Source organism: Oncorhynchus mykiss, chromosome 2 (genome assembly GCF_013265735.2).
Source record: "Oncorhynchus mykiss isolate Arlee chromosome 2, USDA_OmykA_1.1, whole genome shotgun sequence".
In the NCBI taxonomy this organism is placed as follows: Eukaryota; Metazoa; Chordata; class Actinopteri; order Salmoniformes; family Salmonidae; genus Oncorhynchus; species Oncorhynchus mykiss.
This window is the reverse complement of record NC_048566.1, coordinates 86564867-86577913: the sequence shown is the minus strand read 5'-3', so window position 1 is coordinate 86577913 and position 13047 is coordinate 86564867. Positions and strand designations below refer to the sequence as shown.

At 40.9% G+C, this 13047-nt stretch overlaps 1 protein-coding gene across 1 annotated transcript in view; it reads right to left on the bottom strand.

The window, feature by feature from the left end:
• Positions 1 to 4345, bottom strand: part of LOC110498595 (engulfment and cell motility protein 3) — a 50974-nt gene extending 46629 nt beyond the window's left edge. The window contains exons 1-4 of the mRNA XM_021575248.2: positions 4082 to 4345; positions 1666 to 1774; positions 684 to 724; positions 510 to 582 (exon numbers count right to left, since the gene is read on the bottom strand). Coding sequence (XP_021430923.1) covers positions 510 to 582; positions 684 to 724; positions 1666 to 1740 — 189 coding nt within the window. The 5' untranslated portion in view covers positions 1741 to 1774; positions 4082 to 4345. The remainder of the gene's footprint in view (positions 1 to 509; positions 583 to 683; positions 725 to 1665; positions 1775 to 4081) is intronic.
• Between the last annotated feature and the right edge of the window lie 8702 nt (positions 4346 to 13047).

Here is a 13047-nt window from a genome sequence, read left to right as displayed (position 1 = left end):
TTTTGTTCAGTAGAATTAGAGAGGGGGGAAAGAAAGAGAGTGAGGGAGAGAGAGAAGGGGGGAAAGGAGAGAGGGGGACGAGAGAGAAAGAGAGAGCGAGAGAGAGCAAGAAATTAAGTTGGTTTAGTTTAATTTGTCATTCATGCCTGCACTGGCCCAGGAAATAGCTGGAATCTCTCCTCAGACACACAACTGTAACAGTGCCAACCAGCCCTCCTATTACCCCATGCTCATCACACACCCAGTGGAATAACAATGAACACAGCCACAGCATACCCCTTGGTAGAGGTTTGTGTTTGGCCTTTTCAAAAGTCACAAGCTTAGTTTAGCTCCAACAGCTACCAAGGCCACTGGCGTTGATGACATTTCAGACATCACTGGCATGACAGGGACACCACACCCTCTACTGTCAACTTAAAGTATTGAAGTCACACACTGGACAGACAGAAAGACCTATGTTTGTTTACAGACAGCCTCCATGTTCACTGAAAAGAAAGAGAATAACTCACAGATTCAGTGATGTAGGTCTGAACACCGTCGGCATACTGGAGGGCGTAGTTATCAGGGCCTGGAAGATTCCACCTAAAACCCAGTCATCATAGGCACTGTAACTACTGCAAGTGGACAAAGTATTTGCTTGAACTCTACAAGGATAACATGAACACACACACACAGACACTTACCCATCACAAACCTCCTTTATTACAGCAGAAAGGGGCTTTTTCTGTCAGGAGAAGAACACAGTTGTGGTCAATAAGCAGCAGAAGGTAAGAACTGATTTAGATATCATGCTTTCATTTTGGAAACCATGGTGGATTAACTATAGTACACTGGTCCTATGACCCTGAGCCTGCTGATCCAAGATAAACTCAAAGCTTTTACTTCCTATATGCTGTTGACTTATGAGGCAACAGGGACATTCGGTAGAGTGAATAAATAAGACAAACTGAGACAAACTACTTTAATGTCTACACTACAATTGCCCTGTAATTTGTGGTATACATGGTGGTCAACCAATCAAAAGTGTTTGTGTACTGTGGTAGACCTATCACTGCCCTGTAATTTGTGGTCTGTAGGGGGTCAACCAATCAGAGGCTTTTGGTGAGGTCTGGTAGTCCAATAGGAGTGCTACTGAGGGACTTGCCGTTAGTTTTTTTCTCCCATGAAATGTCTACAGAAGCAGCTTGTTCAAACTTCACAGGCACCCATATCTAACTAAAACCTTTTATTTAATTATGGCCTTGGTCTATTAACAGTTTGACATCCTAAACACCCAGCACATTAGCTCCCGAGTGGCGCAGCGGTCGAAGGTACTGCATCTCAGTGCTAGAGGCGTCACTACAGACCCTGGTTCGATTGCAGGCTATATCACAACCGGATATGATTAGGAGTCCCATAGTGCGGCACACAATTGTCCCAGCATCGTCTGGGTTAGTGTTTGGCCGGGGTGGGCCGTCATTGTAATGCCGAGGTGCATCAGCCCTTCATAAAAAACATTATTATCCCGCCCATCGCCGCTCAGTATTGCTACATATACCACAGCTCTAATACAACCCACAGGCTGCAATATGGATTCCTATTGTAACTTTCCACTTAGGCGTTGATAGTACAGTAGATTTTCTAAATTATCTGACTCAGGCTCCACTCCTTTGTTCTGATGCTTACCTGGTCCAGTTGAATGAGCTGAGGGTATGCCCCTGGCATCTGGATGGCAATCTTCACAATATCCTGTTGGGGCATCTTGAAGTGTGTGTATGTGTGTCCTCCTAAGACTCTGAGAGATAAGGTCAAATGAGGTTAATATTACTATCAAATAATTCAGACAGTAAATTTGTATTTTTCTGTACGTTTCTTGCCTGACCAGATTGGCCCTGCCCTCGAGTCATTGGAGCTTTCATTTTCCAAATGAATTTGCTGAACTTATATCTTCCTCTTTTAAGGTACTATGTCTACATTTGCTTCAGTGTGTACAGAAACATAGCCCTTTCTGTGCATAGGACTACATACAATTGAATACAAAGCCAGACAAAGACAGACATGCATACACAACCTCCATGGCACACATAGATATCCATTTCCTCCTCAGCTCACAGATGGGAGTCCCAGAGGAGAGGACAGTCAAGCTCTTTTCATACTCTCTCCAGCACATATGGAAACACTAAAGTTTTTTAAACAATTCTGCACATGCTTCACTTGATGAAAAGGGAAATATATGTGTGTTGTGTGTCTCCCATTCATAGGTCAATGGAACTAACCTACAAAAAATATGTTGTTTTATTATTGGTGTTTAAGTGCCATTTCTGTCAAAACATGGACACTTCCTCTTTCACCTGACAAACTGCACATAGTTTTCTAGAACCCTTCCATTTCAGTAGCCCTATGTCATCCCAAGTAGGTCAATAGATGTTAACTTGTAGCCTACATTGATAGCTGATCACATAACACTGTAATTACTGGAATGTCATAAGCTCTTCAGCCTTGGTATTTTGTTAAGACACATTTAAAGCAGAGCAGATGGAAACTCTAACCTGAAAATGTTCTCACTCACTTCATATACTAATACTCTTGAAGGCTTGTGAAAGACAATGTTCCTTCGACCCAAACATTACTATACTAGCCTACTATTAATACAAGGCAATTATAATAATAAGCCTTTTGTGAACTAACACTCGCACTTTACTTTTTTCCCTCTTACTAGCAGTGACTTTGCTGATAGCTACTTTATTGAGGACAATGTTACTTATTATGACTGAGATATTTGGTTGTACCACCTAGCTATCTTAAGATGAATCCACTAACTGTAGGTCGCACCGGATAAGAGTGTCTGCTAAATTACTAAAATGCAAAATGTAGGCTACATGACAGGCTGGCAGGGAGAGCAGTGTTTGGGTTTCCTAGGCTCTCTCCCCTGCCTGTCCCAGCATGCATTGGGCTGCACCCTCTCGCTGCTACTACTGCAAGAGGAAGAGGTGCGAGAGAGAGAAAAAGAAAAGAGAGAAAAAGAGAATGTGTTGCATGACTGTAGAGGTAAAGTGTGAATCAGTGTCTCTGCATTTGTAAATCCTGTATATGAATGGTATAACTACTGTTCACTCCTCTTATGTTTGTTGTGTAGTAAATATTTCACTTTTTATTTTCATAATTTTTAGTTTTTTCCTGTGAAGCACATTGCGTTGCATTCCATGTTGGAAATGTGCTGTATAAATAAAGCTTGATTTGATTACAGTGAACCATATAGTAATAGTGCCCATGACCATATAGGGCTACGCATAAATGTGTATCCTCCAGTATCCCTTCTGTTAGCCTGCAGAACTAACACTGTGCCATGCCCCTTGACGTTGTAATAACCATCCCACCGCCTGTCCCCTTAGGGGGTGGGGAGGAGCTGGCCTTCAGCTCCCTGGAATTCCAATCCTGACAGACCACCTACAACTGCCACCACAAACACACACACACACACACATACAAACACACACACTTTGAAGTCTGTTGTCATCGGCACCACCACTTGAGAGGGGTTATTAGTGCCTGAGGCTTTACATTCTGGGTGCTGAGTAGAACTTTGTCAATGGTAGTTGTCGACACACTAGTGAAATTGATCCATGGCCCGAGAGCCAGCCCTTTTCTATCGTGATTAATTGCAAATGTATGTCGAAACATTGAGGATTGCTTGTTACCTGACACTTTACAAAAATGGAATGGAAACGATTTTCTTTGCAGTAAGCCATTTCACAGTACATGCTAGCATACACTGAGAACGACTTTAAAAATACCAACCAATGAATTAAACTATTAATTATGTAGGTTGATTCGAGTTGTTGTTTAACTCATATATAAAAGTTAGGGTGACTGACTATTGATGATGTCAACGCTCCTCAGCCCGTGTATCCTACTAGTTCGCCATAGACACAAAAAAAGGACGAAACAGGTAACGTTAAAAAGAGACAGGTAATGCTGAATTTGGGACCCGGGGGCCATTTGTATCAGGTTCACGAAACAGATTTGTTCATTCTCGTTCGCAAAGTTTAGCGAACAATCAAAGAAAATATCTGGTTGAGTTGCACTTTTATTTGGCTCCTACCTGTTTGAAAAGAAAAATTACTGTCCTCGCGAAAGCGCCGAAATCGGGACTGGAAGCATTTGAAATCTCTCCCTAGAGAGGACGACAATAATCCGAGAGTGAATTATATTTTCAACTATTTTGGAGAACCTATGTGCCTAGGTGGAGAGGTTTCCAAAAATTATTGACCATGCAAAGTTCCGGGTTGAGTTTAGTCACCCGCCCCCTGTAGGAAGCACTGTGTGTCGACCATAGACAGTGAAAAGAAGGTATGGAGTACCACAGTATGAATCATAACACCCATAAAACCTAGTGGTCAAACAGGGAAATGGTTCCAATCGTTTTTACACCATTCATTTTTCCCGTAGAAGATTTTAGAAACACTTAAAATAAGGGCTGTGTAGGCTTACTGTGGTGTGACGTTTCGATAACCATGTAAATCCCTCTTGGACAAGGTAACTTTTATCAATATATTCGCCTGTATTTACCCCCAAAAATGTAAATGCTAATTAGCTGCTAATGTGGCTATCATAAACAAATACAAATGCCATGATGATCTGGACGAGACTGCCGAATCGAGGCAAAAGTAAAAACATCTCTGGATTTACTATGTCATCTAAATGTAGTTATTAAGTTTTAAATTGACACAATTCCTGTTAGCAAAGGTGTCAGCTAGAGATGAAATGCTTGCAGGGATTTATAGTTTTGCATGATGTCTACTTTGATGAAAATTAGCATTTTCGAATCTGAGAGTAAATAGAGTCGAATATATTGATAAAAGTCACCTTGTCAGATAGAGACTTACATGGTTATCAAAACGTCACGCCAGGGTAAGCTATTTTAAGTGTTTCTAAAATGAATGGTGGAAAATGATTGGAACCATTTCCCTGTTTGACCACTTGGTTTTATGTAAAAAAAACAACAAGTATTTAACCTTTATTTAACTAGGCAAGTCAGATAAGAACAAATTCTTATTTACAATGACGGCCTACACTGGCCAACACCGGACCAATTGCGCGCCGCCCTATAGAACTCCCGATCACAGCCGGTTGTGATAGAGCCTGGATTCAAACCAGGATGTCTGTAGTGACGCCTCCAGCACTGAGATGCAGTGCCTTAGACCACTGCGCCATTCGGGAGCCTCAGTTATTATGACACCTCCACCGTGGAGCTGTATATAAACCCTGGAATGCTGAGCTATGTAGTGAGAGGCTTATATCTCAGTGCTATGGAGACACCGGTCGGCCATATTGGCACTCCCAGAAGGAGCAGTCCTCCATAGTCTACCACAGTATGAATCATGTGTTTAGTGAATCCGCCAGATCGGAGGCAGAAGGGATGACCAGGGATGTTCTCTTCATAAGTGTGTGAATTAGACCATTTTCATGTCCTGCTAAGCATTCAAAATGTAACAAGCACTTTTGGGTGTCAGGGGAAATGTATGGAGTAAAAAGTACATCATTTTCTTTAGGAATGTAGTGAAGTCATAGTTGTCAAAAATAGAAATAGTAAAGTAAAGTACAGACACCCCAAAAAACGACTTAAGTAGCACTTTCAAGTATTTTTTTTGAAGTACTTTACACCACTGAGTATGAGTCATAATGCTCATAAAACCCAGGTCTATCTTGGGATAGTTCTAAAAAATCTTTCACCTCGAGGTCAAACATGGAAATGGTTCCAATATTTTTTCCACTATTAATTTGATCCATTGTGGATTTTAGAAACACTTAAAGTATGGGCTGTGATTCATGTAGGCATGTCGTTTTGATAACGGTATAAATCTCTCAATATTTTCGCATGTATTCACCCCCCCCCCCCTCCCCCCCAAATGAAATGCTAATTAGCTGCTAATGTGAACCACAAATGTATACAGAAATGCCTGTCTCAAGTTTCACGTCACTCAACAAGGCCATGATGATCTGGACGGGACTGCCAAATCAAGGCAAAGGTAATGCTGCGTTCACGTGCTAGTAGGAACTAGGAAACTCCAAAATTTCCCACTTGCTAATTGGTTGTAGTTATACACGTACGCATTCAACGAATCAGCAGGTCCGAAAATGTCCTAGTTCCCGCTAGTATGTGAACACAGCATAATAATCTCTCTGGATTAACTATCTAATGTTAGCTACATTTTGTAATTAATAAATTAGCTAAAGTTGTTTAAATGGACAATTGTGAACTATGCTAGGCAAGTTTTGGTTAGCTAGTTAGCATCATTAGCCTGGCTAGATGGTTACATTAGTGGTCTTCGTCTATCCATTTAAATGCATGTGAAATTCATAAAAACTAGTTTAGCTTTCTTTGGCTTTTATAAACCAACAGTATAGCTTGCTAGTTAACTAGCAAGATAACTTAGATAGTGAAGCTGGGGCTAGGTATTCTTGCCTATGTGTGTTTGTGGGTGAGGGGTTGTTAGCCTACATCAAGTACTACTTAACTTAACCCTAGTTAGCTGTATTATTTTAGTCTGGCTTTTGATTAACAACCTCTCTCGAATCAACAGTGTGCCATTGAATGCAAGGGAAGCCAGCGAGCATTTGGTCTCCCTTGATTAAAAAAAAAGTATAAAATACAAGCCAATCTGCATTGAGCTCAGCTGGCGCACCAAAAAAAAGGGTCAAGGAAAGCCAGTTTGGATTTGCTTTACACCAATTACATCACATCATGAGCAAAGTGTAATTGACAAAAATTAGCCATGGATGGAGATAAAGATTTGGACTTGTGGGTTTACTTTATTCTCTGTACGGGCCAATAGAGCCCCACAGTGGAGAGGTCATAATACCCTTAAAACCTAGTGGTCAAACAGGGAAATGGTTCCAATTGTTTTTTCCATCATTTTATAAACTTAAAATAAGGCCTGTATTTCATGTAGGCTTACCCTGGCGTGGCGTTTTGATAAACATTTAAATCTCTCTTGGACAAGGTGACTTTTATCAGTGTATTCGTCTCTATTTACACTCGGATTCGAAAATGAACCGATCCCCACCCTTTCTATATGTTGTCTTGTCTGTCTTTCCCCCTCTATATTTTGTCCCATAGCAGTAGAGTCCGTTAGAGGGTTGGCAGAGTAGAGCAGGGCCAAGGGTGGGCCCCATATTGTGTGCAGCAATAGAGCGAGATTGTAGTGCCTTTCACCATATTGTTTGCAGTGCCTTCCCTTAGAATAACTATCTTGTTGCAGTGCCACATCAGAATAATTCACAGTGTGCAGTAGAGTGAGATTTGTAGTGCCTTTCACCACATTGTTGCAGTGCCATATCAGTGTGCAGTGTGTCACCTTTGCATGCCCGATGTGGGATCGGGGTCCGATCCATGTTAACCCATGAATTTAAAATAAAACTTACCTTGAGCACACTTACCTGTCCTGGTCTTCTTTGTTGGGATTGTGTGCTGGATAATATTAAATCCTGTGTTGAGTGGAGTAAAAAGGGTTCACACTAAACTGTGATACACACATATTTATTCTACTTTGTTCATGTTTCACCTAACCTCATGACCAAAAACACATATTGCTATAGATGTCATAATATGGGCTATTTTCAGCCCTTTTCCTGGGTAGCTTGATCTGAGTTGAATCTTTGTCAGGTCATTAATCACCCTCCTCCCACCCCAACAACCTGCTCCTTAAACAGAAAGAGCCTTAGAAGACTGAAAGCAACAAAAAAATCTAGAAAACAAAAACAAGCTGTGGATTTTTGTCCATCCTTCCCCAATTCAGAATATATAATTGTCATACTCATGGCACGCTTTGTGTAACAGCATTGAAGATTGAAATAAATAAATAAATACTATAAAATAAAACTGTGGATTTTTGGCCATCCTCCCCTGAGTCTGAATATGTAATTGAAAAGTTTCATAGGCATCAATACTCTCATGGGAATCCACCTCTCTCATCGGTACTGGTCCACTGATGCAGCCCTCAGTGTACACATACATAGCTAGTAAAATGGCACGCAAACGCATTGAGCAGCTACGTAGGTACATGCACTTTTTGGATCCAAATTCAACAAATGAGACAGACAAATTGTAGAAAGTTAGGCCTTTCATCCACATTTTGCAACACAACTTCCCCAAACTATTTCATCCCTGGCAAGCCCTCTCTGTGGATGAGGCAATGATCCAATTTGACAGTAGACTCTTTATGGAAACAGGTCATGCTGAAGAACCCAGTGAAGTGGGGGTTTAAAATATGGTGTCTGTGTGACTCATTGACTGGTTACTGCCTTGTTTTCAATGTGCACACAGGTCGGGAGGGTGGGGTGAAGCATGAGAGGCTACCTATTGTCACACCACCATCTTTACTCAGACAACTTTTTCAAATCCATTCCTCTGGTGAGAGACTTGCTTGACACCAACACATATTATGGTGGCACAGTAAGGCCCAATCGTAAGAACTTCCCAAAGGCCATTATGGAGGGCAAGCTCCAGAGAGGTCAGTGTGAAATGGTCAGTAGATCATGTCGCTGGAGGGACTAAAAAGAGGTGTATTTTCTGTCCACAAACAGCTCAGGGAAGGACATCCTCAAACCATTGTCTTAAGTTCAGGCAGAACAAATGTATATATTTTGCAGAGTTTGTAATGAATTACAACAAGAAAATGGTCGGAGTTGACCATCTTGACCAGCTCAGGAGCAACTATAATGTTGGACGCACTGGCAGAAAATGGTGGAAATAACTTTTAACATGGCACACCTGTTAATTGCAATGCATTCCAGGTGACTACCTCATGAAGCTGGTTGAGAGAATGTCAAGAGTGTACAAAGCTGTCGTCTAGGCAGAAGGTGGCTACTTGAAGAATCTCAAATATACACTGCTCAAAAAAATAAAGCGAACACTTAAACAACACAATGTAACTCCAAGTCAATCACACTTCTGTGAAATCAAACTGTCCACTTAGGAAGCAACACTGATTGACAATACATTTCACATGCTGTTGTGCAAATGGAATAGACAACAGGTGGAAATTATAGGCAATTAGCAAGACACCCCCAATAAAGGAGTGGTTCTGCAGGTGGTAACCACAGACCACTTCTCAGTTCCTATGCTCATGGTGTGGCGTGGCATTTCTTTGGGCGGCCGCACAGCCCTCCATGTGCTCGCCAGAGGTACCGAGATGAGATCCTCAGACCCCTTGTGAGACCATATGCTGGTGCGGTTGGCCCTGGGTTCCTCCTAATGCAAGACAATGCTAGACCTCATGTGGCTGGAGTGTGTCAGTAGTTCCTGCAAGAGGAAGGCATTGGTGCTATGGACTGGCCCGCCCTTTCCCCAGACATGAATCCAATTGAGGACATCTGGGACATTATGTCTCGCTCCATACACACCACAGACCACCACAGACTGTCCAGGAGTTGGCGGATCCTTTAGTCCAGGTCTGGGAGGAGATCCCTCAGGAGACCATCCGCCACCTCATCAGGAGCATGCCCAGGCTTTGTAGGGAGGTCATACAGACACGTGGAGGCCACACACACTACTGAGCCTCATTTTGACTTGTTTTAAGGACATTACATCAAAGTTGGATCAGCCTGTAGTGTGGTTTTCCACTTTAATTTTGAGTGTGACTCCAAATCCAGACCTCCATGGGTTGATAAATTTGATTTCCATTGATCATTTTTCTGATTTTGTTCTCAGCACATTCAACTATGTAAAGAAAAAAGTATTTAATAAGAATATTTCATTCATTCAGATCTAGGATGTGTTATTTTAGTGTTCCCTTTATTTTTTTGAGCAGTGTATATAATTACTCTACAATGTAGAAGATAGTAAAAATAAATAAAAACCCTTGAATGAGTAGGTGTCCAAACTTTTGACTGGTACTGTATATATTTTGAGTGAGTAATTTAGTCAAATATACGACAATTGAAATACTTTAGGGTTCTATGTTGTGTTGAGATAGTATTTTTTGATAGTGATTGTCTACACAAAATGAGTGTTATTCCTATTTACATGAATGCAGTGTCATATTAAAGAAAAGGTGGTGCTCATTACAACTAAGTTAACTTGTAATTGTTAATTGTCTTTTTTTTTTAGCTATGTCTTTGTTTGAAATGTGTGAAAATTCTCAGTAATCTACAGTATAATTCTATTGGGGTCTAAAGAGTTAGTGTGAGTATATATAAATCATTGTTGTAGACCTAGGATGGTGTCACACTTTCCCCCCATCCTTAGCAATTACAGATTATTAAACTAATTGCAGTCTAAACTGAAGATCATGATTACTTGATTATTACTCAGGTGTTAGCTGGGGCAAAAGTGTGACAATCATGTCCCGAAGGACTGGAGTTGCCCATCCATGTTACATTTTAGGTATTTTGCAGACACTCTTATCCAGAGCTATTTACATGAGCAATTAGGGTTAAGTGCCTTGCTCAAGGGCACAGAGTTTTTTTAATCTAATCAGCTGATTTTCGAACCAGTGAACTTTCAGTTACTGGCCCAATGATCTTAACCGCTAGGCCACCTGCCGCCCTATTGTAGACCATAGACCCTTCCCAACTTTTCCAACATTACAGTAGGTCTACTGTAAATGCATTTTCATTTCAAGGGGAAATTCAGTGAAACACCTATAGAGCGCTCAAAATTAGTATAGGTGGGTTTAGAATACACTAAAATATGGCGCATATTATTTTCCACATTCAGTATTGAAAAATGTAATACATTTTTGGGAGGAATGATGTGATCGTTGTCCACATTCAAATATATATGGTATTTCAATTATATAGGCTACTACTAATCCATAAATATGAATCTGGTCTGATAAATATTGTGTCAGATTCTATTATCTTGATTTTGGATAACCTACCTACAGAGCTGTGCAGCAGCCAATGCTACATGTTTTGCAATCCAATTCATGCAGTCATCATAGTTGTATATGGGGTTCTTTAGCCATAGTAAGTTTTAACATTGCATTACCTGCAATTTGGCCTTCTCTGCCAACAACATTAAGATAAGACAAAAACGGAAAAAAAACTATGCAAAGTTTACAAATACATATTTAAAAATATATATATTCCTTTCATGTGTGATGTAACTCAACAGTTTAGTCATCATGATCCTATTATTACGAATGGAATGATACTGTAGATCCTCTGAGCCTCTTAACACATCCAATGTTACATGTAAGCAGACTCAGCTTCAATTCCCTGGGCAATGAAGGCTTCAGTGAACTGGCAACACCACCCAACCCAGACCGATGGTGCAATCTTAACGGGTTGGAGTGGCGTAAAGTGCAATGATGTGAGAGAAGTTTGATACAGATGCTAGTTTTGTCAATATATTTCATACACCATAACCACAAATTAGTAATATATCTGACAGATATACACTGAGTATAGAAACATTAAGAACACCTGCTCTTTCCATGACAAAGACTGACCAGGTGAATGCTATGATCCCTTATTGTAACTTCTTAAATCAACTTCGATCAGTGTAGGGCAGGGATCCTCAACTAGATACAGCCACGGGCTGATTTATTTTCTTGAGCGGATGGTCGGGGGCCGGAACATAATAACAAATAATTTGTAGCCTGCAAATTGACAGCAAGAAACCCAGACATATTTTATTAAAATATTATTTCAAACCTTGCTTACATATATGATAATGTATATGATCATGTGTCGCTCTATTATGTTTGGAAATACATAGGAACAGATTTCCCAAATAAAAATAAATTGGAGCTGATTTCCTGGTGTTTTTTACATTTTTTAATAGAAAACAATAGAAATTCAACTTTTTTTTAACTCAGAAAACCTGTGGGGGGGCAATAAAACACTGGTGTAGGGGTATGGTAGTAGGTGCCAGGCACAGCGGTTTGGATCAAGTACTGCAACGCTGCTTGGTATTTTCACGCTCAACAGTTTCCCACGTGTATCAAGAATGGTCCACCACCCACAGGACATCCAGCCAACTTGACAAAACTGTGGGAAGCTTTGGAGTCAACATGGACCATCATCACTGTGGAACGCTTTCAACACACACACACACAGTGGCTAGTGAAAGTATTCACCCCCCTTGGCATTTTTCCTATTTTGTTGCCTTACAACCTGGAATTAAAATAGATTTTTTGGGGGTGGTTTGTATCATTTGATTTACATAACATGCCTACAACTTTGAAGATGCAAATTGTATTTATTTATTGTGAAACAAACAAGAAATAAGACAATTTTTTTAACTTGGGCGTGCATAACTATTCACCCCCCCAAAGTCAGTACTTTGTAGAGCCACCTTTTGCAGCAATTACAGCTGCAAGTCTCTTGGGGTATGTCTCTGTAAGCTTGGCACATCTAGCCACTGGGTTTTTCCCCCATTCTTCAAGGCAAAACTGCTCCAGCTCCTTCAAGTTGGATGGGTTACGCTGGTGTACAGCAATCTTTAAATCATACCACAGATTATTGGATTGAGGTCTGGGCTTTGACTAGGCCATTCCAAGACATTTAAATGTTTCCCCTTAAACCACTTGAGTTTTGCTTTAGCAGTATGCTTAAGGTAATTGTCCTGCTGGAAGGTGAAACTCCGTCCCAGTTTCCATGAAGAATTTCCCTGTATTTAGTGCCATCCATCATTCCTTCAGTTCTGACCAGTTTCCCAGTCCCCGCCAATGAAAAACATCCCCACGGCATGATGCTGCCACCACCATGCTTCACTGTGGGGATGGTGTTCTTGGGGTGATGAAAGGTGTTGGGTTTGCACCAGTGTTTTCCTTGATGGACAAAAAGCTACATTTTAGTCTCATCTGACCAGAGTACCTTCTTCCATATGTTTGGGGAGTCTCCCACATGCCTTTTGGCAAACGCCAAACAAGTTTGCTTATTTTCTTCTGGCCACTCTTCCGTAAAGCCCAGCTCTGTGGAGTGTACAGCTTAAAGTGGTTCTATGGACAGCTACTCCAATCTCCGCTGTGGAGCTTTGCAGCTCTTTCAGGATTATCTTTGGCAGCTTCATTAAATAGTACCTGCAAAACACCAGTCTCAACGTCAAAAGTGAAGAGG